We start from the raw sequence: 26953 nt of genomic DNA on the forward strand, positions 1-26953 counted from the left end.
GAACGGCTCAAAAATTAATTGGCTAAGGAGAAGACAACAGTTAATTCAAAGTTATATGGCTACAAAACTAGCCCTTGACTTTTTCAGCCACTGACAACAGTGAATAACAGATCAGAAATAGATACATTCAGAAATACTCAGAACACCTTGGAAGGAAGAAAGCAATGTCTGTACATTTCCAAAATGAAGACCATGGTTACACTGAGAATAAATGACAGAATTGTTACCTACATATGAGTAAGAAATGCAAAAGACTTGCACACAATAGTTATAAAATGTAAAATTTGGTATAAGGAGTAATCATTGAAACACACCCCACATCCTGGACATTACAATATCATATTTGATAGTGATAATTGCCACATGTGAAATGAGTGTTGCTATGCAAAACTTTCTTTTGCATTTCTCCATTTGTGTTCAAATTTGCAACCTTAACATGTTATTGCCCTAGATTTGCATATCATTTATAGGTGTTTCCAAACACAAGCCGTGGATGTGTTCCTTACACATCTCCCAACAACAGCGTGAAACTTGTTGCCAAAACTCAGTCCTCCTAAAACCCATTCAATTCACCATTCAAATTATAAAGAGTTCCTCTGTTTTTCAAGTATACATCCCAGACCCGCCCATCCTGATCTAATTATCAGGCAGGCAATGAACTTGAGATTTTTCTGTTGCACATATTTTGCACACAGTTTCAGATGTTAAAGATTATTTCCCATTAAGTTTTGGTGCTTTCAAATTGAGAAGGGAGGCATCTCCTCCCACTTGTTGACTCAGAGCTGTAATCAGAGATCCCAGCGTTAGCCATTTTATTTCATTAAAAGAAGGGGAGGGGAACATCAGCTTTCAAAAGAGGTGGGGGTGAAGGAAAAATATCCATAACCTGAGTAGTCAAGGAGATTAACCAATGTACAAATAGGGAAGGGGAGGGACGCACAGTTTAAAAGAGGAAAAAGTTTCAGCTGAAGAAAAATTTTGGAATATTTAAAATTAATGGGTAACAAAGGGTTGCCATGGAAACAGTTTTGCATACTTGACTGCAGGTGCTTGCTCCAGTGAATGGATAGTGGGATGGATGGTACAGCCACAAGCAGGGACACAAATGTAAACATTAAAGGAAGACTCCTAAAGCAATGTTAAGTCATCCATGCCACTGACACAGATTTTCAATATAAATGAACTTGAACTCATTTATACAAGGTGGGTATAGCAGCTTTGCACTGCCAGCTAATACCCACTTGTGTTCAGAAGCTACTTCTCCTTTATGATATTCTGTAGTATTGCCAAGGTTACAAAACATAAACGCAAACACAAAACATAAAACGCACCAATGTCAAATATATTCTAGTTTAACTAGAACTAGAATTTCATTTTTCAATCTTTGCCCTCTATGCTGTGAATTTCTGCATTATAACTTTGTTTCCTTTTTTGAGTGAATATGCATTAGCTTTAATCAGAAAAATATATAGGTAAGAGAATTAAAAAAAACAAGGAATATAGTTCTGAGTGTGCTGTGTTCTCTACACCAGTTTCTGCGCCTAAATTCTCACTTGTATCTAATTTTGGTCACATAAGGGGAATATGGGTGTGTTGATGTTTGCAGAAGTCCTGTTTAAAAAACAAGTACAAGTCTCCCAGTTCTGCAGGACAGTATTATAAAATTATATCAGTAAAAGTAACTTCACAGCTCTTATCCTACAACTGAAGACATCTTAGGCACTTCTCAGAGAAGGGGTCAAACAAGTAGTAGTGAAAATAAAGCTGGACTCGGGTTATTTTTTCATTTTCGTAAGTACTTCCCTAGATCACTTCTTGCTCCATTACTTAGGAGAAGAGATGAGGTGTTTTAAAAAAAAAATTCCCACAAATACACACTCTTAGTGCTTTTAGGGGAACTTAGTGATGTATCCAAGCTCTTCATCCTTCGGGTGGGGCCACTATAGATGGCTGAGGCTAAGTTACTTGTTCAAAGTCATTTCACTAAACATTGGTCACATTTCTCTGAAGGGAAATTCCTTCTCTCTCCTCCACACCCAAAGAAGCCTCTGGCCTTTGTGTCCTCCAAACCAACAGTGTGTCAATTTCAAAGCAAATGAAAACCAAATTATAAAATAACTTCACTTATGTGGTCTACATGAGACAATGGAAAATCTAATGCAGAAAAGTGGTGTTCTTAAAGAGTAACACATTTTTGGTGTGCTATATGCTGAGACTGCGTTGCAGGCACATTCCGTGTATTATCTCATTTAACTCGTTCAACAGTCCTATCAGCCAGGTAGTTCTACTAGCCCATTTTACAGATGATGACCAGAGAGGGATTAAGTGACATAAATCCCAGGAGCTGGGATTCAAACCCAGGCAGGCAGATGCCAGGGAATTTTTCCCTCTTTAAAACCAAAGAGCTATTTGGGTTTCCCTTAAGCCACTTAGGTATCCTATCTCGAAGTTTTCTAGTCTGTGCTTTCCACCCCAAACACAAGTGCCTGGTATCTAGTGGGAGTCTAAATACCTCACTAATGCTCAAGAGCCTATTAGTCTCCCACCGCCTTTCCTGAAGTAGTTTGGGAGCTCTTAATTGGGCATGTTTCTGCCTCCACTGTAACGTATACCCTTGTCTGCAAAAACAGAAATAACTCATCTGAGCCCTGTCTTCAGAGACACAACAGATCATCAATATTACTCTCTCCCTGGGGTGGGAAGGTGGAGGGGAGAACCGATGAGGTGGAGGAGAGACCTCACATCAAAGCCGCAGTTTCTACATGTGGAGTTCAGAGGGGAAACAACACCTAACCATTAGATTTTGGTATTTTACCCCCACATTGTATTATGAAAATTTTCAATTGTAGAATTGAGTTAAAATATATATATTATATAGTAGACAGTAGTATATCCACCATCCAGATGCTAAAATTAATACTTTACTAGTATATCCATCTCTTTACCCAGCTATCAATGCATCATACGTTTTTGATGCATTCCAAAGTAAACTGCAGACATCAGTACACCTTACCCTCTTTTCCCAAATACTTCAGCAGCATGCATAGCATTAACTATAGTTTAATATTTGTTCATGGCCTTTTTTTTTTTTTTTTTTAGTATTTTTATTACTTTAACAGATCATTTGAGCAGACCTCTTTACTAGCAAAACACTAAAAAGGCCCAAACTCCAGTGTGCTGTTGTTATGAAATGTTTAGCTCACTGCTGATTTTATTTTAAAAGATGTAGTAACCACAAGTGCATAAGCTCTCTTTATTCAAATCAGTTTAGTAATACAGCCTCAGGTTTAGTAAGTAGCAGAATGAATCTGCCCTTGATCTCTGCCCAGCTCACCCTTCTATGTGATTACTCCCTCTTCGAATCTTGCTCCAACTCCAGCTTCCCCATCTTCCAGAGATGTTTCCTGATCGAACCACTTGGGTGTGATTTCTCCCCTCCCTCCTGTTCCCTGCAGACTTGGATAGCTCTTATGTCCACATTTGACAGCTCGTACTGATCAATTCCTCTTTGTACCCTGTACAGTGATGTTTTTCAAACTGTGGATCATGACCCATTAGCACAGTGATTCTCAACATATAGCTGCACATTAGAATCCCACAGAAAATTAAACCAGAACCTCTGAGGGTCAGGTTGGGGGCGCTTCCCCTCGAGCTCTCTGGGTTGAGAGTCACTTCATTAGTGGGTCATGAAATCAGTTCTGTGGGTACAAACAGCATTTGTAAAATGCAACAGAACAATATAGATTAGAAAGTACTGGATGGTAGCGCATGTAGAGAGGATAAAATTATTTTGTACAACTTTTGTTTCAATCAGATAAACAAAATATTTATCTATATGTAGGTCCTAGGTCACTAATGTAAAATGTATTTCTTTTGGGATCAGAGTCAACCAAGTTTAAAAGGCACTGCCCTGAAGAAGCTAGGACAGGATGCTGCTCACAGAAGGTGCTAAAAGATGTGTGGCTTGAACAGGGGCAGGAGGAGAGAAGCAAATCAGTTTCTCTCTTACTGGGAGTATGTTCTGCCACCAAGAACATGTTCTTGGAGGGAACAACCAGATCCGGGACTAAGTCAGCATCATTTAGACAAGGACACTTGCCCAGGGAGGGGGTAATGATCAGAGCAGAGGAGATTCTAAGGAAACAGATGGTGTAGGTTTTTCAGGGCTGAACCTAATCTTTACAATTCTTTGTACAAAATTCAGTCTTTCAATATCAAATCTTCAGGTGACCCTCCTGACAGTTACCTAATATCCACAAGACACTGGAAAGGATACCAAGTTGGATAAGAGTACACAGATCTGCTCTTAAGGGTTTTACAATTGAGCACGAGAGAAAGACTGCTAAAAATACGGACTACAAGTATCATCCAAAGTGAAAGGGGCAAAGCATCCCTATGAGTGTTGAGTGGAAAGAGCTGTGATTTTGGTCGATGAGATCTTGGGAGACAAAGCCAAGGCCAGCTCCACATGGGAATTCTCAAAATACTTCAATGGAAACCGCACAGTCTTGCCAGGGTTATTTCTCTGTGGTCAATACAGGAATAAAGCTCTGTGCGAAACAGATGGTAAATGACATGGCTGCAAAAAACTCTGGAACGCCTTGGTCCACAGGTGACATCCAGTTTACTCCAACGTTTGTTTCAGGCTCTAAATTTTGAAAAGCCAAGTGTTCAGACCGGGCTGCTGTACCATATTCTAGGGTAGGGGAGAAATCATAGGCACATTCTGCAGGTATTTTGTCATTCAATAAATACTTATTGGGCTGGCGTCAGACACTGTTCTAAGCACCAGGAACATTGCCATTAGCAAGGCAATCCAGGTCCCTGCTGTCTTAGGAGATAAAAATAAACAAGAAAAATTGATAAGTGAACTCGAGTGAAGTGAGAGTGTAGTTACTAGAGTGGGTGATCAGGGAAAGCCTCTTTGAGGACCAGGAATTTGAAATGAATTAAGTATCAAGGTTAGGGAGGTGCATTCCAGACAGTGTAATAGCAAGTACAAAGGCCCTGTGGCAGGTATAAGCTTAGCACGTTGAATGAACGGTAAGAAGCCCAGGGTGGCTAAGGAGTAGTGGTGAAGGGGAGAGTGTTTTGCGATGAGGCCAGCATGGTGGCAGGAGTTCAGATCACAAAGGGGTTTGTAAGCCACAGTAAAAAGTTTGGCTTTTATTTTAATTGGGACAGAAAGCCAGTGTTGGTTCTTTGCAAGGGAGTGACATGACCTGATTTTCCTCTTCATAAAATCACTGAATGGAGAGTGGACTGTAAGGGGCAGGGAGAGGGTCGCGACAGAGCAGTGACAAGGCTTGCACAGGGTGGGGGGGAGGGGGTAGAAATGTATTCTGGAGGCACAGCCAACAGAATGTGTTAATGGTTTGGCTGTAAGGGAGTGAAAGAAAGAAGCCCACATAGTTCCTTTTTGGTTAAAGCAAATGGTAAACTGGAGGGGGTGGCCCTGACTGAGATGGGGGAGCCCAGAAGAGAAAGGAGTTTGGGGGTTCTGGTCATTAAGAGTTCTCTTCAGGCCGTGCTAAGTCTGAGGTGTCAATTATGAGACATTTGAATGCAAATGTCCAATAGGCAGTTGTATACAGGGAGAGGTCAGGACTAGAGGAAGATTCAGATGTCATCAGAAAGTAGATGGTGTTTAAAACCACTGGATTGAATGACACATTTGGGAAGAGTTATAGAAAAGAGAAGGGGACCTGGACCAAGCCCCAGAGGATTCCCAACAGTCACCATAAGTAACAGAAGAGAAGCTGGCAAAGAGATGGAGAGGAGTCAAGGGCTGCAAAGGCTGCCGAAAAGTCACATGGGATTAAACCGTGGCTGATGGACTTGGCAACACACAACCGGTGGTAAAATGTGTCACTTCTGGATCCAGTGATTTGGGAGGGGACACTGTGAGTCCACTGACAGGGCGGGCATGACTGACAGCAAGGGGCTGTTAGCTGAAGACACCTTGGTGAATGTGGCCTCAGGCAGATGCGACCACCCCCACTGAGGACCAGATGAGTCCTGCAAGCATAGGCTGCCAGCACACCACCACTGCCCACACCCCACAGCTGTTCCCGGGCCACCTGCAGAAGACAGCACCTGTCCATCCTTTCTACTTCTGCTATCTCCAAGCACCTTTTCTGTCTCATGCATGAGTTGTTCAGTTTCCCTAACAAATCAATGGCGTCCTGTACATCTTAACTACCTGCTACTGAAAGGGCACCTTTCAAACACTCCTCACATACTGTCCTTCCTTTACTTTCAGTAAAGATGAGAAAGCAGAGGTAGAGAAACTGGTAACCACCAACTGGTGTCTACTTGTGCTGCGTTCCTGAGAGAGACTCACACTGTTGAAGGCAACCCAGAGTCTCGAGAGGTTTAAAAACCATCTGGTGAAACAAACTAGCACGATGCAGAGACCAGCTCGGTGCCAAATGGTGTGACAGGCATGGAGGGCAGAGATAATGCCTGTGTGTACCGGAGTTGGACAGGGCTTTCTGGAAAACCAGGGATGTGCCCCTAGGGTGTAAAGGATGCACAGGAAATATGTTCTTCCTTAAAGTCTGATAAAAAAGACATTTTCCAACAGGGCCCAAAGCCCATCTCAGCAATGTGGGACGCATGCAACCAAATCACAAAGAAATGAGCACTTAAAGTGACATCTGTTGGATTAATTAGCTGTGTAATTAGTCTCCCCTCGGTGGAGTTGGGCTTTGTTGCTGCTGTCTGAAACCTCCCCAGGTGAGATTTTATTCCAAATGCCATGCTCCAAGAGGAACAAAGAGCAGGCCAGGCAAAGAAAAGCATCTGACTGTGTTTTTGGAGGCAATGAGAAGGAAGAGGGAGTTTCTAGGGAACTTTTGGGGTCCTATGGGAGCTAGAACACCAGAGAAGCAGAGTCAGTGATAGAGAAAGACTCAAGAACTCGCCACCTCCGGGCAAACCTGCAGACACCCGAGCAGAACTCTGGATAAACTCGACGTGGCAAGGGCTCAGAGATGTGAGCTAGGGCAGCAGGTAAGGAGAAGGCGAGAGCCGGGTGTGCAGTCAAAGCTGGACGCAATGGGACCGGACAAGGCTCAGACTCTGTCCCTGCAAAAACCATTTGGTCTTCCTACGCTGACAGCTGCAGCCATCACTAATAGGAACCCAGTCTGGGCCAAAAAAAAAAAAAAAAATGACAATAATAATCAAATGGTCAGGGCCTAATTCAAGAATTTGAGAACCAGAAAGTGAATGAACATGAACACGAACACGCACACACACACACACACACACTCTCTCTCTCTCTCTCTCTCTCTCTCTCTCTCTCTCACACACTGAGGTATTCAGCCAAATCACTCCCCACTGTGCCTCCTCAGCCACAGCTGGCTTCGGGGTCCCACTCGCTGAGTAATGTCTAGGACAGTGAGGAAATCACAGTTCCGGGACTGACGCCACTTGGCTGGGCTGACTACAAGAGCTGAGGAATGCTCCCCAAGCTCCATCTTTAATTATTTTAGAAAACAAGGGAGATGGTGGTGGAGAGGAAATACAGCATACAAAGGCACACCAGATTTGGAGAGATTAGCCTGAAAGTCACCTTAAGTGGAGGTGAGCCAAGGGGGTCCTCCCCTTGCACCCCCAACACACACACAAAGCACAGAGTGCCCTCAAGAGAGGGAAAACACCTGGGGCTGCTCGGAGAATCTTCCAGGACCCATGACAATCAATAGTTCATAAAGAGTCTGGAACAAGAAGCATTCAGTTCCAATGAACCCTATTACAAATCAGCAAGACATGTTCTACAGCTAGATGGGGTCCTTCTCTAGGACAGTCCCCACTGTCAACAAAATCAGAGCTTTTCCTAGGTGCTCCTTCAGAAGCACTGACATCCACCTGCAAGACCACCGCAGTGACACAGGCACCATGGAGGGTTTAAGAGGACTGGGGAACAAACACCAAACCCTGATATTAACAATCTTGTCATCCCACTGGCCCTAGGAAGCATCTGTCCAGGCAAAAGCAAAAAGTGAACTGAGTCAAATCTACATGTATGCACCAAGATCACATGAGTAACCACAGCCTGGTGATGCCTGTGCTTCTCCGACACCGAGGGGGACAGAATGCTGTTTGAAAAGCCTAGGGTTGTTTGGAATTCCATCCCCCTTCACTGTAAGAGGAGCACAGGCATCACCAGGTTGTGGCTGGCTGTGTGATCAGTCCAGCTTTTTGGCTGCAAAAAGGTATAGGAAAGTTAAGGGTATACCAGAAAGAAAATTCTAGTCCCATACAAGCTTGATTTATTTGCCTCAAGGTTCTAGAAAAATCATCCTCTCCTAATTCAGAACCACGCCTGATACCTGCTCCTCTCCCCCTGCTTGGCCAAAGGGAACCTGTAGATGGAATGAAGGCGCTGAAGAAAGAGGAACGAGGAAGGCACACGGCAGATGCGAAGGGCCTGGGGCATCCACATCACGCAGCACGGATGCTGGAGGTGAAACACGCTCCCAGCACATGCTACTAACAGTTCCTGAAACAAAAAAGGGTTTTAAAGAACATGTTACAGATTCATTAGCTGGAGTCTGTGCAAAATCCTACTCTAGCGCTCAGCTTCCCATTCATTTGTCTCCCAGGGGCCACAAAGGAATGGTCTGGCCCACTGGGGTCTGAACCAGCAGGAGGGCAGCAGATCAGGGTGGCAGGGGCATCTATCCATCACAGAACCACCTGTGCCTCATTCTCAGGCACAGAAAGACAAGGACTCCCTGGTGTGATGGGTGTCATCCAAGAAAGTCCACACAAGTCAGCCTGGAAGTAGTTACAAAGGCCCCACAATCCTCAAGGAGGCGCCTATTGCCAGAGAGAGCGGCAAGGGAAGACTGACTTAAGGGCAGCAAGTGGATGAGAAATTCCTCCAGCAACTCCAATGCACAGGCCGTGCCGGCAAGGGGCAAAGGACACACTGGTGAAACTGTTGACCTAAGAGACTAGATGTGCTTTGGAGGCCTTCATCCTGAGTCTTGGAACCTGCCCTGCTAATTAACAGGGTACAAATCAAACACGATCAGTAGCTAAACATTTCTGACCTTTTAACTAGTTTGCCTTTTACAGGATGAGGATGTAGGCCCTAGAGAAGGTTCCCTAATCATTCTTGATGATTAGTTCCAATTCAGACCTACTTTCTGTGTTTCCTATTAGCAACCTATATATCGTAGGTACTTGGGATCTTCCATGGACAGTAACCAACGCTCAATTGCTGTGAATTTTTATGGTTTATATATAAGTTACAAATGCAGGAGGAGGCCCAAGGAGGCCACATGAGAGCAAGGGCAGTTTAAACATCTGGCCAAGCTGCAGTAGTCTGAACTGGGCATCCTGATGTCTGCCTCATTGGGTGACATGACAGCATGTCAATAAGAGGAAAAAATGAAAAAAATTATTGAAAAGTAAATTTTAACAAATAGCTCTGGAGAAAATTTCCGATTTCATTCTAGGAAAAGCATTTAATGTAGAAAATGTGAAAATCTGATAGGACAGTTTTTAATATATAACAGAAATTAGAAATCATCATTAGAGGCATTTGTAATTCTCTTCATTTGTTGGGAACACTGTGGGTTAAAAAAAAAAAAAGGTTTTACAAACAAGGAAGCCGCTCGCCCATTTCTCTTTAAGCTCCTGTAGAGCCTCATGGCAGGTCACTTCTAAAAGAATTTCTTCACTATCCAGGGGCAGGGTTGCCAAGTAAAACACAGGATGCCCAGTTAAATGTGAACTTCAGTTAAGTAACCGAAAGTATATTTTATGGGACATCCTTAAAAAAATTACTTGTTTGTCTGAAATTCACACTGAACTGGGCATTCCATATTTTTATTTACTATATTCGGCAACCCTACCCCTAGGGCTCTGCCGTGGTATTTTCATTCAAGGGTCACCACCCTGAGGTTGCTGGTTTCAGTAATATTCATTTCTGTGAGTGACAGATTTTCTGTCATTAAAAATTTTAAACTTTTATCCTACATCCTGGTTGCTTTAAAAAAAAAAAGTGCTAGAAATCAAGTTTTATTAAATATTAAAGTATTACTCAGTACTACCAAAGTGGTTTTCATAGCAACAGCCTGTCCCACCCTACACTTAAATAGTATTTATAGTTTCAAGTTATGTTTATAACAGACTAAAGAATATGGCTCAGGTGTATTATGTAATTATTTAAAAACTCTTACCTTTTCCTGACAATGTTCCTGACAATGCCTAATTGTTCCCTTACAATTTCCCTTTCAAAACAAAAAACCTGAAACACCTGTTGGGACTATATGTATTCAAATTTGCCCTTTTAGTCCAAGTCCTCAGCAAGTTGAAAGGATTCAAAACTGAGTTCACGCCTTCGCCCCATTATGTGGCACCTGCCGTATTGGCTTTCCTGACAGACTGGGGTTTACCTAGAATAACTGTAACACATGGAGTTATTCTGGAATGTACAGGCAATGGAATATTCGCAGAAAAATTCTCCTAAGGGTTTCAGACCACCCCTAAGACAGCAGATGTCATTCACTCAAAGAATTCCACAAGTGTTACTTATTCCTCTAGATGGAGGTGGGGTGGAAGGGACTGAAGGTTTGAAATTTTTCTCACAAGAAGGTCTAGGGCTTTATAGCCTGAGGATTTGGTGTGGTGGGGGGAGGGACTTTCAAGTATTTTGACAAAGTCGTAGTTAATAGATTTTCTGAAATTAGACCTCCTTTTTCCTTAGCCAAAGTCAAGGACCACTGTATGCTTTTAGAATTCAAAAGGAGACTTATAATTCAAAAGTACATGAAAACAGTTTATACTGGAAATGTGTAGACAGAGCTATACCTACAGGCTCGTCTGAATAAGAACTTCAGAAAAGAGAACGGCTATGACTTTCAGAATTTGTTCCCAGCTCCTTTTTTAAGATAACCAGTGACATCCAAGTTGCCACTAAGACACCACAAAAACTCAGCCCCTCTTCCAAGCCCCTGCCTCTCCCGGAAATTCCCTCATCCTGGAGTTTGACAAAGACAGTGAATCCAAGAAATCTCCCCTTGGGAAACGGGAAAAGGTGAGAGGAAGATGTTTTATCCACAGGACTTCAAATGCCTCAAAAAGAGAACTGGGCCTTTTTGTCCCTTCTTCTTGCTTTCCCAGTGCCTCCAATAAACAATATCTATAAATGTGTTCTAACGCATCTAAATCTGCGGAGTACTCATGAGCTGCTCTACAAGATTTAAAGAACAGGGAATGATAAACATGGCTTTTCCCATCAGCTAGGAAATTGGACAATTAACCATCCAACCTGAAAGAAAATAGGGTCCTACAACACGTTACACAAAATATATTTCTCATGGATTAAAGATGTAAATGGGGGAAGTATTGAAAATATTGGTGAAGTGGTGCCAACCTGCTTGAATTTGAACACTGACTCCAACAACATCTACTAACCAGGGACCTGTAACCTCTGTGCCTAGGTTTCTCCACTTGAAAAGAGGCGAAATAATAGAAGGTTAAATTAGGTAATATATGTAAGGCAGGTAGAACCTGGCTTGTATAGGTGTTAGCTGTTCTTTTTATTATTTTATAATCTTAGCAAAGAGAAAATCTCCCTGCGAAAAGAGAAAAGTTTAAAGAAAAAGACCAACGGATTGAATATCATACAAATGAAAAGTTTCTATATGTCAAAATGCACCACACGCAAAGTTAACGACAACAAAAGATGGGGAGAAACTATTGCAACATCCACAGCACACAAAGGATTGTTGGTCTGCATAAACCAAGAGCTCCTGCAAATCAATCAGAAAAAGAAACAAGCCAAGCAATATAAGGAAAATGGCTATAAAGAGGAAAGCCACTAAAGAAATATGAATGGCCAACAAATACATGAAACAATGTTCACCCTATTTAATAATTAAAGAGACCCATGTTAGAACAATGTTGTCAACGTGACAATGAAAACGGGAAAATAATGTCGTGCTGGTCACTGTGGGGTGGGGTGGGGTTGGGCATCAGCTAATGGGGAGGAGATGAAATAGTCACTTTCTTTCTGAAGGACCATTGAGAAGTACTGTGTCTATTGGCTTTACACTCTGGGACCCCCAATCCCACTTCATGGAATAGCACAGGTGTACAGAGATTCAGGCTGTCATTATCAGTCATAGCAAAACACTGCAAATAACCTCAGTGTACGTCAATAGGGACTGGCTAATAAATGAAATACTATGAAGCCATTAAAAAGTGACCTAGATCTAAAGGTACTGACCTGAAATGATTTTCATGATAAAGAGTTATGTGAAAAAAGCAAGCTGAAAGCATAGCATATGTCTATATTCAAAGATTTTTTAAGTGAACAGTTTGTATGTGTGTACACACACATACACTCCTACATTTCTATCTGTATATGCATAGAAGGAGCCCAAAAGGATGTACACTAAATATAATGATGATTTGTTTCTGGATAGTAAAGCTGGAGAGTAGAAAAAGAACTTCCATTTTAAAAAGTATTGAAAAATACTTGAAGACATAAAAAAGGGCTCAGGTATAATACTACATACACACAGTATCATTCTCATTTTATAAAATTACTAGGTTATATGCAAAAAGAAGGAAATAAAAATATGTCATTGTGTGCTAGGATTGGGCTGATGTTTTATCTTATACTCCTGGATTTTTAAAATTTTCTACAGTAAATATGCACTAAAATTACTTTTACCATACTAAAAAAAGGAATCCACATTAGCAATTTACACTTGAGTAAACATGGAATACCATGTAAGAAATAAATACTTGTAAGAGATAAATTAAGAATACAATAACATTCTAAAAGGGTCTGATCAGTTCTTTACTATCCACAAAAAGGATTCAAGAGACAGGGAGAACAAAAATACTAAAAGCATTCAGAAAAAAGAAAAAACAAAAATGATATGGTTAATGGTTGTAAAACTGGTTTTTCAAAAGGTGGCATGTTAAATACCAGTTTTTTTTTTAAACAGGCACATCTAATAAGATTTCAATTTCATTATGTGCCACCTAAAGCATGGAGCCAAAAGATAATACTGGCCTGAGCCTCTTGACATGAGGGTGGGTACACCACCACAACCAGACTGACCCGGACAAAGCTTAGAACTAAAGCCATCAGCCGAAGTGTATGAAATAAAACCTACTGGTGGGATTCAGATGAATGTGGTGGGATGCTTCTGGAGGGAGGAGAGGGCAAGGAACCTCCCCAGGGAGGGCCCAACCTTTCACACCATGTACCGTTGGCAAGACATAGGCCAGACGCCCCTACAGCAGCAAGAGGTTAACCTAGTCCTGGCACGAGCCTTCCCTCCAAAGATTTGGTCTTTCGATCTTCCTAGAGTCCCTCTGAAGTTAACTAGTGACCAGAAGAACTGCCAGAACCAGCCCAGGCTCTCCGGCGAGGACCCACCAGGCCCACATGCAGTCTCCCAACCCAGCTGAAGAGCCCCCACTTCCGGCCAACCCCAGCCACCAAGTGAAGGAAATGAACTTGAGACTCCCAGCTGCTCGAGGAGGAGGACACCAAGGCTAAATGTGCTAAAATTTACCAAAACATCTGGCCTTTCACACCTTCTAAATCACTTACAGGAAAACATTCCTCTCCTTTCATTTTTTGGTAGAAGGCACCAAAGTAGAGGAGAAGGGGGCAGAAGTATGCACTTAAAACAAAAAAATAGTCTACCTAATGAGAAAACAAGGCTGGAGGAAACTGCTTCCAGAATCACGATGCAAACCAGATGACACTTGCACCAGTGCTCCAAACACGTAGCCACGCTGGGGTGGAGAGGACGGGAGGGAGGAAAAACTCCCCAAAGGATTTATGCTTTCGGCTCTCAGGGCAGGACAAAGGCCGCCAGTCACCACCTATGGGATTAAGTGTGCAGCTGTCTTCCTAAGACCCCCGCTCCCCCCAGTGCACCCATAAAGGAGCACAAAGAATGCAGATTTCAAACCAAATCGTTGTCTGACTTTTTCTACATCATCTGATTTGTCCACCCGTCATATGGTTTTATAGCCCTGCTGGGAGAGTGAGCCCCAACCAGTTTCTTATGCATCCAGGAACAGAGCTGAGAAGACGGACTCTGAAGTAATGCAGCTGACGGAGGCTTCTTACAGTCTTCCGTTCCACACTGCATAGTCCTCAGGGTGGCAAGATTAAAAGTCCGCTATGTGGAAAACATGGCTGTGTGCATGTGTATTTTAATAAACCAATGCCACGCTCCATCTCCTACCTTAAGCCAAGTAGAACTGGCTTAGGCACCAGCTTCTCCTTCCCTGTAGGCCTAACCAGCCCCAGGCAGCTCACATGTGGCCCAGACCCAGCACGGTGGTAGATACCTTCTTTGGGTATAATTTAAGATTAATAGGAAATCTTTGGTCTTGGCCCAATCAAAGAAACCTCAGCTGGGAACTGTATGAGTAATAGATTCTGGTGGGGTCTTAATCTATCTGCTCAAGTTGATGGATTTCCATCCCAATGACTCTCAGGTGAAGAAAAACATCAAAGGGGAAACCAGATTCTGATAGGTGGCAGGTGTGCACTGATTTCCGACTGCCTTTCTGCACCCCTCCTCCCCCAAATAGAAAATACTACAGATTTCAGGGAGGTCACCATTGACGCCACCTAGCCGGGAAGGCAAGATAAACACAGAAGAGCTCGCACTCCCTGTGAACCCGCACACTGAGGGCTCGGGGTCTAAGCCAGCGTAGGAGAGAACAGAGGGCAGGTGTCCGTCAGTACCAGCCACTCCCTAACTAAGACGATCAAGGACACCCACATCTTTGTGAGTGGAGGGGGTGGGAGAGTGGGACCAGGGTGCAGATGATACACTTATATGTGAAAGCAGAAAAGCATGGAATTAAGGTCTGAAGAGCTCAGCCCTGATGAGAGACAAGAACCTTTTTCCACAACACATTTCTCTCTTGGCTCAGGTGAATCACAAAGAACAGAAACCAAGAGCTCAGTGTCCAAGCCCCATAGGAGCCTCTGACCTTCCCTCTGTGTCAACCCATCACACTGACAGCATAGTGGCAGGGGTTAGGACATGGACACATGACCACGAAGGGCTGGACCAGAGCTGGCCACTGAGTAAGACCAAAACTATACCCAAGGAATTCAGTCATGAGCACTTTGCAAAAAGTAACCTGGGGGCTCAGAGAAAAGGAAACAACTTCTATCTGCGGCTTGGGCTCTCTAGCATTCCCCTCCTCTACTTGCAGGAGGTGGGGAGGAAGAATACGTTGAACATTAATCCTGATTTAAAAACTGGTATCAGGCAATCATCAAAACTAGACAATTCCAGTCGATGGAGATAACATTACCAGGTTTTTGCAGATCAGCCTAACCCTCTTGTGTCCAGATTAGAAATTATCTCACACTTTCAGAAAGTTCAGTCCTCACACAGCAATGCATATACTAGCATTTATGACATCAAGGGCGGTGACTCTGGATCAGTGTGAGGTCACAACGACAAACGGGAAAGCTAGGCCACTGCTTGCATCTCCTGTGACCGTGGCTCAGCCTCCTCCAACACAGGAAAGGAAGAGGAGGGGAACCAAAGCCTCAGCTGAAGGAGAAGGGTGGGAGACCCACTAGCAAGCCAGACACACCACGGCCACTTCAATAGGTGCAGCAGAAAGCAACCTCAGGGAGTCTCCCTGACCGGTCATGAATAATTTGCCAGCGAACAGGGACAGGGTGGGGTGGGAGGTGGGGAGCGGGGGAGGTGAGTAAGGATGGCTGTGTGTGAGAAGCCTAGTGCCCTCCCTGGGTCAGCTGCCCATAGAGCGGTTTCTCTAGCAGACAGTAAAGAACTCGATTACATCCAGTTAACTGTGCTCTAAACTGATTATGCATGTGCCCGGCTAATGGATTACATTAGCAAGAGGAAAAATAACATGCAATCAATCTCCATTTACTATAGGCCACACCAGGGCCTAGAGAAAAAGTAACTCTTGAACCACCTACAATCCCCACCCCAAATCCGCCGACTGACGAAACCTTACGAGAGGGAGCCCCCTAAGTGGCAAGAGACGTTTATCTTAGTCAGAAGGGACAGAAGGGCTTGGGGCAGGCACTGGAATGACAATCCTGTCTGTGTCGTCTGGGAGTGGGTGGGAGAGTGCCCGCCCCCTGCAACAGAGCCTCAGCAAGCAGAGGGACATTCATTACCCAAGGACTAATGAGACCAGACTAATGACCTTTGGCTCCTGACGCAGGGAATTCTACCCTGAATCTCAGAGTCTGGTCACGCCCAGGGATGTGCCAGCCAGATGCGTTATTTTGGCACCCCTCCTTCAGGCGCTGGTTCCCACGTTCAACCCTGCATGCTGATACTTACAACCCTTCTACCTGCACCTCCTTTTCTGAATAGGAGTTTCCTCCACATCTAAAAAAAAAAGATGAGAAAATTAAGGCCCAGGAGGATAAGTGACCAGAGCTAGGAACAGAGAAAAATACAAATAAATTGCTTCCTTCACATCCACCCTGGAAAAGGACTCACCCTAAGTCTCCAAGTACGATCCATGGATGTGGTTTGGAAACCAAAAAGGGATATTCTCAGCAAATCCTCCAGGCCCTTTAGAAGCAAAGCCAAGAGCCAGACACACTCTTATTCAAGACTCTGGCCACATGGAGGACGCAACATGGAGAGTTAATCCCCAACTGTGTGCATTTTATAATCTAAAGGGCAATTTCTTGCCTCAGAATGGAAGTGGCCAGCTTTGTGCCACCTCCAAACGACCTCCATCAAAGTTGCATACAACTTTTAACGGCCATGCTGAGTCCTTTGTACAAATCTTACTCAGTTGGGTTCTTTGGGAATTCTTTTTCTCACTGGTTTTTCCATTAAGTTTTCTTGACCACGTGGGCACCATCCGTGGGCAGTTCAGACCTCCAATTTAAACTGACTGCAAAGAGCCTTTTCTTTCAAAGGTGGCACAAAACTAAGGCAGTCCGGTGAGGTTCTTGCACATTTGAGATAAGAGGGATGGCTGCGTGCTGTCCACACCTTCCCCAACGCACCATAGCTGCAGTCCACAGGCAGTTCCAGAACATTCTAGTCCAGCACCTCATTCCTGCTTCCTCCTTTCCCTAAAATGGTTTCTCATGTACATTACGCAGACCTCCCGCCACCCTGAGAAGCAGCAATCATAAAACAAATTACAGTTATCAATCTCAGCAGAGACCAATACAGGGAAAAGATCCAAAGTCTTCCTTATTTGGAGTCTCCATTTAAAATCACGATGAGCAGAAAGGGAATTAAACTAACTCAGGGTTGGCAGAAATCAAACACCCGTGGGCCCAAAGACGTGAGAAAGGGTGTGAAAGGAAAGAGGAGAGACCGATCGCACAAGTGAGGAAAATGGAAAGAGAGAGCAAGGGAGTGGAAGGTACGTGGAATGAGGCTGGGCAGATTTATGGCAATTTGTACCTGATTGTTCATACTAAAGCCATTATGGGATGATTAGAGAAAAAGGTGAGGCTTTAAGTCCAGTGAAAATCAATAGAAACGTCTGGAGCGATTCTGCTGTGCAAGTGAAAGGACTATTTACAGTATCCGAAGCACCTCCTCCTCCTTACCGTCTACAGAGTTGAGAGAAGGACCTGGGGTGGGGGTGGGGGGCTGGGAAGGGAGTGAGCATTGGAAAGAGAAGGAAGGGAGGGAGAGAGGGAGGGCTGCAGGGAGGGAGGGAGGGAGGAGGAAGAGGACGGGAGAAACCCAGAAACAGGGAGAAAATGACCAGTATAGGGAAGAGAAAGGGGACACAGAACACAAGAAGAGAAAAAAATTAACAAAGGAGCCCCCTGACATAGCATTTACCACCTTCTAGCCTATTACATAATTTATTCATTGCGTTTATCTCCCCCAAAAGAATGGAAGCCCTATGAGGACAGGGATTTTTTTGTCTGTTTTACACACTGGTGCCTTCGTGCCCAGAACAGAAGGTGCTCAATGTACATCATGTGGCTAGATGAATGAATGAATGAACCACCCCAGGGGCATCCAGGAGAGAAGCAGAAGAAAACAGGAATAAAGAGATGGAAAAGGAGAACAGAAAGACTCAAAGAGAGATGGAGAACAAAGGTGCATGAGGGCATACAAAAGCTAGTGGCAAGTGAGGAAGAAGCCACCCGTAAAGATGGTATCAGGCTGCTGTAAACAAAACCTGACCCTGAAATGGGGCACACGAGAAAGAGAACCTTCAGCTACCAGCTGGAGCCCGTTGCCACATTTCTGCCTCGTGAGGAAGCAGGTGCCAACTCCCCTCCCCATGCCAGGTCCCATCCAGCATCCAGCCCAGCCGCGCCAGGGACTGTGTATCTCCTTCCCAGCCCTGCCCCATCTCCCAGGGACCCCACACGCTCCTTCTGGAGAGACAGCCTGGGCCCCGGGGAGCCGGCTCTTACCTTGTAGAGCTTCAGGCTGGCCTCATGCCTGGAGTTGACCGTGTGCAGCCGCAGCTTCTCCAGGCTGTTGGTGTAGTAGTCACAGGCATTGCACTTGAGGTGCACAGGGTTGCCGATGGCCACACACTTGAGCCTCCACTCGTTGGCCTTGCCACCCTCCTTGATGTGGGCCACCAGCTGGTACTTCTGCACATGCTTGTCTGTCTTGCAGTGCAGCTGGAAGTTGGCCTTGAGCTGCGTGTTGTAGCGGCAGAGCTTGCACTGGTACGAGTCCCCCATCACCGCCTTCCACTCGTCCTCCGAGAGGCTGCGCTCCACATTCATGTGCAGTCCCAGCATGTCCAGGTTGTCCGTTGTGAACTTGTTGCAGACGGCGCACTGGAAAAGCTTCAGCGACGGGTCATTGGTCTGGATGAAGCTCTCGCCCAGGTTCATCAGCTCCTCGGACACCAGCTGCCCACCCCCAAGCCGCATGTCGAGGGGGATCTCACCGCCCACTGCAGAGGAGAGAGGAAGAGAGTCAGAGGCCAGGCTCAAACCGTGGCCCCCGCGGAGGCACAACCCAGCCCTCTACCACCCTCAACCAGGGTCCCGGGAGAAAAAGATTGCATTATTTCAAATGTTGCAAGGTGCTACTTGCTGGCACAAAACAACAACAAAACACCAGTCAACATGATGTGTTTGGATCTTTTCTACAGACACGCTGAGATTTGTGGAAGGCCTTACGTTTGCTTTCTTTAGGAAAAGAACACCTAGAAAAAGTTAGGAACCATAACCTCTTGGATATTCTAATTCATTCCCTCCCTCAGATCCATGAAAAACAGAAATAAGTATCATTCGCTGGATGTAACAGAATCTGAAACTCCAGACCCCCCAAAATGGAAATGTGTTATAGCTGCACAGTAAGATACCAAACCTTTACGACCAATCGGAATTGGACCCAGAATTTATCTAAAGCAGGGTTGACCAACTAAGCTTTCTGCAATGATGGACATGGTCTACAGCTGCACCATCTGACCAGCTAGTACTAACCACGTGTGACTAAAGAGCACTGGAGATATGGCTACTACAACCGAGGAACTGAATTTTTAATTTTAATTTAGTTAGCCAGGTGTGTGGGGGGGGTGCCTGAGGTGGACAGAGCAGCTGTATCAAAGATTTCAGGAATCTCTCTAGGCCTCACCACAGCCTTCCAGTCAATATCCTACCTGTCCGTCAATGCTGCCAACCTCTCCCAAGTCTCCCTGATCGGACAATCTCTTCCCTTTTCCAGCCTCCGCACTGTGTGAACCGTAAGTCTGCTATAGGACACAGCACATTCTCATTGTCATGGTCAGCACATTCAGAGCTGCACCATAGCTAGCATCCCTATCAGGGTATGGCCTCTCTAGGGCAGGGGTCCAGTCTTATCTCCAGCCCACTGCTACACATGCCCAAATGTTTGCTCAGCCAGACAAGGGTGAAAAAGGAGCCATAATGTAACACGTTCAGGAAGTAATTCAAGATGGGCACTGTGTCATCTCCTGGTTCCCAGAAAAGAGTCTGAGAAAGACGCCCTCCTCGTTTTCCACCCCATCACTGCCCTGCATCAACTGAGGATGGGCTCACATTCACTGCAGTAAATTAATACAGCAAGGTCTTGTTCATGTCACAAGAAAGACTTGGAAAGAGCAGCCTTCGCTCCATTACCAAGAAGCGTACAGTCATGCAGAAAGCTGAGCACTGGCTTCTATCTTCTGCCTCTCCCCTGAACACATGCACACTTGCGCGACTAGGTCTGCCCCCACCCGCCAACTGATATTTAAACTTGACCTTTTATGTGTGGTTGGGCTGAGGTTATTTTATTTTATTTTTTATGACTGATTAAAATCCAAGTTAGTGGCTCATCAAAGAAAAGATTTTTTTTTTTTTAAATGATTTTCTTATTTACGCTACACAAGGCACCTCAAGTGAAAAGCTCAGTAGAAGCTCTACTAAGCAGAGCGACTGCTTTTGAAGCCTGCGGACAGTGTAGCAAGCCACCGAAATCTGCACACACATTCCAGAAGGCTTAGGAAGCTTTCTGCTTGTTGTCCCTCCTGCTATCTCCCCTAGTGAGAGGAGCCATAACTACAACATTCTTTTTAGGACAAGAGAGAAAAACTGAGGAGAAAAAGAAAAAAAGCCTAAAAGCTCCATCTCTTAATGGAGACGAAGGCCAGGCAACATCTACGTAAACATCCTTGGTGTTCAGTCAAAGCAGAAACTACCCAGAGGGTACAACAAGGAGCAAACATATATTTGTTTCTGATGCCAACCACCTGAAGCATGGAATCTTCCCCACTTTTTAAATTTAACCTCAGCACATCAATATCGCTCTAAAGAGAAATTCAGCTGTCACTTGCTGGATGCCTGAGTTAAAATGAGAAGTCCTCGGAACTAACAGAGAAAATAAGTCCCTCTTCCCATCCCAAGCTCATAAGATGAAATGCAAACCAAGGACAGAAGCAGGGAGCGGTGGCACGAGTTAGGATGATGGGCAGCCCAGAGCTCCCTTTGAGAACAAGACCTTGGAGAAACAAACCCAGGGCTTCTGTAAGGCTAGAAGGAACTAATTCAGCCCCCGAGAAGTGAAGGAACCTTACTCAATTCACAGGCAGTTAGGAGAAGAGTCTCCTTAAGAAAGAACTTATTAGCAGCTCCTCATTCCTGAGCCATGCTGGATATGTGGTCTTGGAAAAGGATCTCCATCCCCAGCCCCCGGCTCCTGCACACACCTAAACTTAACACTGGGGATTCTTGCCCTGGCATGTAAGCCTGCCCATAAGCACATCCTCAGAGAGGCACAGGGATTTAAAGACACGTTCTAGAATCAAAGACAGAAGCAGGGGAACTATTAAACCTCATGCAGGTGTCCTGTGGCTGACTGGCTGGCTAGCTACCTGGGAAACACACAGATGCCCCAATAAGCAACCCCTCCCTCTCTAGGTGCTGTGCTAAACTTTAGAGTCGAAGGCAGCATTTGGGACGATGTTCATATGGCCTCAAGTCTCACATGTTATCTACAAATAGCAGCAAATCCAACCACACTAGACCAAGGATTCCCAACCCTCTCCTTAAAGGCCTCCAGAAAGGAAGCATCCCCAGAATGTGTGTCTGTTTGATAATATGAAAGATTCTGTCAAAAGATCCATGGGAACAATAACTTTGTAAGCAGGAGTGTATTTCGCAAAAACTTTTTGTCCCCTGCAGAACCCAGAAATGGCTAATAACAGCTACAGCCATCCTATACATGGTGTAAGGAAAAAAATTAGTAGAGCTGCAGATAGAACTGAAAGCTATGGCTCTTTCATTTGCATATGTTGGTTTCACCTATGGAGGTCATACAGCCCAAATTAGAAGTCCTCTGGACACTTTCCATAGTCCCCACACCCACTCTTGCTTCCAGCATAAAGCATTTGTGCCTCTCACGCCACCTCAACAGCTCCTGTGGCCCAAGGAAGGCATGGGTTTGCAGAGACAAGTGGTGACACTGGTAATTCAAGGGCCCTTTCTGATTAAGCTGGATAAAGTCCTTGGAAGGAGAAGCTCTATTCTTTTTAAGAAATAAAGTGTGCATCTTCTGTGTGTGTCTGGAACACAGGGATTCATTCTTCTGTTTCTTTTGCATCTGCCATAATGCCCTGGACCGTGCACGATGCCCCAATATTTTGCTTTCACAGACACTTGGTGTAAAAGCAAAATATTTCTCTACTTCTCAATTCAAGCCTTAGTTACCTGCTTTCAAGGTAATTAAAAAATCTGACTCAATACAAACCTATCCATTTTCTGTCTTCATTCTACCTACGTTATGCTTGATTTCCTCCAAGACCTGCCTCCCAAAATGTTAGTCTGCAGACTAGAAAACACCAATTCCTGCTGGCTTAATTTAAAAAAAAAAAAAAAAAAAAAGTCTTAGAGTAGTGACGCCCACCCCCTGATGCATATGGTTCATTCCGAGAACAAATAAGATGACTGATCCCATTTAAAAAAAAAAAAAAAAAAAAAAGTCTTAGAGTAGTGACGCCCACCCCCTGATTCATATGGTTCATTCCGAGAACAAATAAGATGACTGATCCCTATGCATCTGTTATTAACCAGCTGGTAAAACATCTTCAAATCATTTGGTAATAAACGATCAACAAGCAAACATTTCAAAATGGAAAGCAAGATTAAAGTATCAAGGATTCACAGTCAAATACATTAAGAAAAACTAATTGAATGCTTTGAAATATAGCTCATCAGCAACAATTAGCACTAAAACACCACACAAAAAAAAGACTCGCAAACTGGTGAGGTCTGGCACCCCAACATTCATCTAAGCCATCCCAGGAAAAAGGTACTTGCTCACACTTTGTTGCCGAGAACAATTTATTCCCACATCAGCAATGGGAACGATTTAATTCAGGCCATCATCACTGGTCCCAAGGGATTAGCTGTGAGGTCGGAGAATGGAGACCAGGCAGGACCTCACCTGAAGCACAAGAAGAGAGGGCAGGAGTGGCCCAACCATCACACGGGTTCTCACAAAACTGATTTGTAGATTTTCTTGCTACAGCAGCTCTCCCCAAAGTGGTCATGATTCTTTGCATGTAAAGACTCAATTTTCAGCATCCAAATCTTATACTCTTGGTCCTGTTCTAGATATATTAAGCCAACTTGTAAGACCTGGTGTCTGGACATGGCCAACTCATCTTCTCTACAGCATAGGTCACTTCTCATGGCAACAAAGGCTCAACTAACCACAGTGTAACTGATATTAAAACTTAGCTTTCTTTGACGGACAGCTTTACAACTTATTCATTTTTTATGTATCACACCACTCATTACGGTTCCCCTAGGGTAATTTAATTCCCAATTAACTCCCAACTACACTAAGCACCGACTCATCCAAAATAAGGAAGAAAAAGAACATGTCTCTTTCATCAAGATCCTGGCTGTTTCCCAACACAGCAGAGAACCAGCCTTTGGTTAGGTGACTAAGGTACACTACGGTTCTGAATCCCTCTTATTGAAATAATTGTCCCTATTTAAATTACTGAGATAACTGTCCCTGTTTCTCTCATTGAGATGACTGTCCCTGCTACAGTTTCCGTCAAGTTTTAATAAATATTTAATGGAGCCCAAACTTTGGAGTGATTATGGTGATTTTTAAAATCAAGAGAGAGAGAATGGGAACAGAAAGGAAGGTTGACCAGAAGCCAAAAACTAGAGGAAACACTTAAATTTTAATCTCAGCCCTATGTAGCCAGAGTACAATCATATCTCTGTTGAATGCATAAAATCTTCCATATGCACACAGAGTTCAAAAGATTCCTGAGAAAAAACATTTGATTGTAAGACACTCTAGTTTACACAAAACAACTCAACAAGATAAAGATCAACCGAATCAAAAGGACTAGCTCAGCCTATTCTCCATTTTCCCCAATTAAACTCGACTAAACTCGGATCACTACAACAAACACACACGTAGTCGTCCTCACCTAGAGCAGGTGTCATGGCAGCCATGGGCGCGGTGGGGTCCAGCTGGAATCCACTCATCATGAACTGGGCATCCGGGGCAGCGCTGTCCACCTTCAGGTTGGGCAGGTTCATGTTCTGGGCCAGGTAGTACTGGTAAAGCTCAGCCTCTGCGGCCGAGGGCAGGCTGCTAAGGCCCAGGTGGCGGTTGTGCTGGATCTGGGTCATGTTTTGCTGCAGGAGCATCATGTTGTGCATGTGCTTTTCACTGGTCATGTGGATGCGGAGGTTCCTAGCCACGTTGGTCTCGTAATCACACACCTCACACCGCCAGGTGGGCTTGGTTTTTGGTTTGGTGGGTGAGGGGGCCCCGCAGGAGCTACTGATATTGGCTGCTGCGGCTGCCGCGGCCGCTGCAGCTGCCGCCGCCCCGGCAGTGTGGCTGAAGACCTGCTCCCCCCCTCCGTTCTGCAGGTTCTGCATGTTGTTGAGATGCTTGTCAGACTGCATATGAATACTGAGGTTGCCTTTGGTAGTTGTGGAGTAGTTACACACCTCGCAGCGGAAAGGCTTGTAACCACACGTGTAGCTCTCGCCTCGTGCCAACCGGGGGTGGGGCTGCCCACTTTTGCAGTAGACACAGGAGCCCCCTGGCTCCGGGTGCTTCTCCTTCATGTGTGCCTCCAGCGTCTGCTGGTACTTATAGTGCCAGTTGCACTTGGGGCACTTGAGTGTCTTACACGAGTTACGAGAATGCATCATGGTCATGTGGCCACCCAGCGAGCGGGAAGAGCCCAGGACCGTGTCACATTTGGGGCACTCCACACCACTCCCCGAGGGGCACTCCCCAACCCCAAGCTCGCAGAGGGAGCCAGCGTGCTGGTGATGGGGGATGAAGCCCCCATCGTCGCCCTCTGTGCTTTCATTTGGTTCTGGTGCTGTGGCATTGTCTTTATTGGCACTTTCGTCAGCGAAGTCCAGCCTCCTGCCGCCCTCTGCCACATTGGCCCTGATGCCCTCACTGTTAAAGCTTAAACGATTCCTCCTGTTCGCACCATCAAAGACAACAAAGGAAGAAGCAGAATTAGAACTAGTAGAAGCTGTGCCCCTCGACAAGGTCTGGAGCACGTTAGGCATTAAGGGGGAGTTAGAAATGCTTTGGTTTGAGAGAGCAAGGTCCTTTTTGCTGCTACTACCTGCTGTGGCCCCTGACTCCTCTGGGGGCCTGTCCTCCAGTTCATCATCCAGCTCACTTGGAAAGAGTCCTTTGCAACCCTCTTCCTCCTCCTCTTCTTCCTCTTCCTCTTCTTCCTCCTCCTCCTCCTCCTCCACCTCTTCTTCCTCCTCCTCCTCTTCCGCCTCCTCCTCGGCCGGCTCTGCTTTCTCGGAGAAGCAATCCGGGTCACCCGCTTCTTGCTTCTCTCCTTCTGCTGCCCCGGAGTCCTTGCCCTCTGAGGATTTGGTAGGACTGGAAGCCAGAGGCCCCAGGGGGACTGAGGTAATGGGGGTCTTCAGGACCGAGCTGGTGAGCCCGCCAAGGTTCAAGAGGGTGCTGGGGGTCAAGACACCAGCCTGGGGCTGCTCAGGGCCAGCAGCAGAGCCGGCTGCAAGAGCCTCCTCCCCTTCCATTCGAATGCCACTAAATTTACCATAAAAACTGTGTCCGGGGCCTATGAGGTTAGCTGTGGAAACTAAAGGGTGTTGAAAGTTTTTGTTTTTTGGTTCCAGAAAACTTACAAGGGGTTCCTTGTCTTTGCCAATCCCTTGGATGATAGCGGAGATGTTCTTATTGCTAAGAATTTTCCGCTCGTCCTCGCTCAGGGTCATTCGATGGTCGTGCACCGCGTGGGTCACAAACGAACGGACGTACCCGAAGGAGAGTTTGCACAAGAAACACATCAGGATGGGCTTCCTCTTGCCGTAGAGCACAAAGCCATCGAATTTGGACAGGTCCACATTGTTGGGAACATCTTTGGATACGCAGGAGCTTTTGGCAGAACCGTCGCTGTTCAGGTAATCCTTGTTGCTTTTGTGTCGCACGTCGAAAACGCGGAAGCTGTGCAGGACGGGGCTGAGCCCCGCCAGGGCTGAGGTATTCGGGAAAGCCTGGTCTGGGCCCTCAAACCATTTCCCGAAGGATGAGGCTATGTGGAACGTGTTGATGATCTGCGGGTAGACTGCTGCAGCACGGGAGGGGTCCCCTTGCTTGCCCCCTGCCCCGGGGAGCGAGCTGGGGAAGAGCGAAGGGAGGGGCCCGCTGCCGCTGCTGGCGCCCCCGCCCTGGGCCAGCTGGCTCAGGCTCTCCACAATGTAGGCTGAGCCGTCCGGCTGGTACACGATCTCCCCGGCCAGGTTCTCCACGTCGCTCTCCTCGTCCCCCTCCTCACTGCTGTCGCTGGCACTCTCCTCTCTCAGGGGCGGCGGGGGGCGCGCGCTGGGGCAGTGGTGCTCCATGTAGGTCTGCAGGCTGGCAAAGGAGGCGGCGCACTCGTTGCAGCTGACCTCCTTGCTGGCCGGCTCGGCGGGGGGCCCGGCCGGGGTGCTGCTCTCCGCCAGGCGCTCATTGAAGGGGGCCCTCAGGCCGTCCAGGGGCCCGTGGCTCTCGCCTGCGGGCTGCTCCATGCTACTGGGTTTGTCAGGGAGGTGGGTGCTGTTGAGTTCAGTCCATTGCTGGTGCTGAGGGATACTGCACCCATTGTCCTTCCCCGAGACGACGGGCGAGTCACAGCCTTCCATGGTAAGGCCTGCGTGGAGCTTTCATTGCACCCAGTACGGATCGGACCTGAAGAGCGGAGGCAAGGGGGGGAGGAGGGAGAGAGGGGGAAGAGAAAGAGAAAGGAAAGAGGTTAGGAGGGCTGAGGCTAAGGTCCCGCACGCATGCAGCACCCGCAGAGGCTCTGTCCGCACCCACAACACAGAGAACGCACGGCGGAGGCGGGCCTGGGTACACCGCCCCACACCGCCCAGCACGAGCAGCGCCTGTGGGACTTGCAGCCGGGTCCATGGCATGAGCGGGGGGCCTGGGACAAGGGGATCAGGAGCACTCTTCTTTGACTT

General features: G+C 45.9%; 1 protein-coding gene across 1 annotated transcript in view; it reads right to left on the minus strand.

The window, feature by feature from the left end:
* The window catches only part of ZFHX3 (zinc finger homeobox 3), a 263420-nt gene that overhangs the window by 125725 nt on the left and 110742 nt on the right, over positions 1-26953 (minus strand). Inside the window, exons 3-4 of the mRNA XM_063109662.1 lie at positions 23920-26678; positions 18419-18915 (exon numbers count right to left, since the gene is read on the minus strand). Coding sequence (XP_062965732.1) covers positions 18419-18915; positions 23920-26632 — 3210 coding nt within the window. The 5' untranslated portion in view covers positions 26633-26678. The remainder of the gene's footprint in view (positions 1-18418; positions 18916-23919; positions 26679-26953) is intronic.

The sequence above is a fragment of the Cynocephalus volans genome, chromosome 10 (assembly GCF_027409185.1).
Source record: "Cynocephalus volans isolate mCynVol1 chromosome 10, mCynVol1.pri, whole genome shotgun sequence".
Classification (NCBI taxonomy): domain Eukaryota; kingdom Metazoa; phylum Chordata; class Mammalia; order Dermoptera; family Cynocephalidae; genus Cynocephalus; species Cynocephalus volans.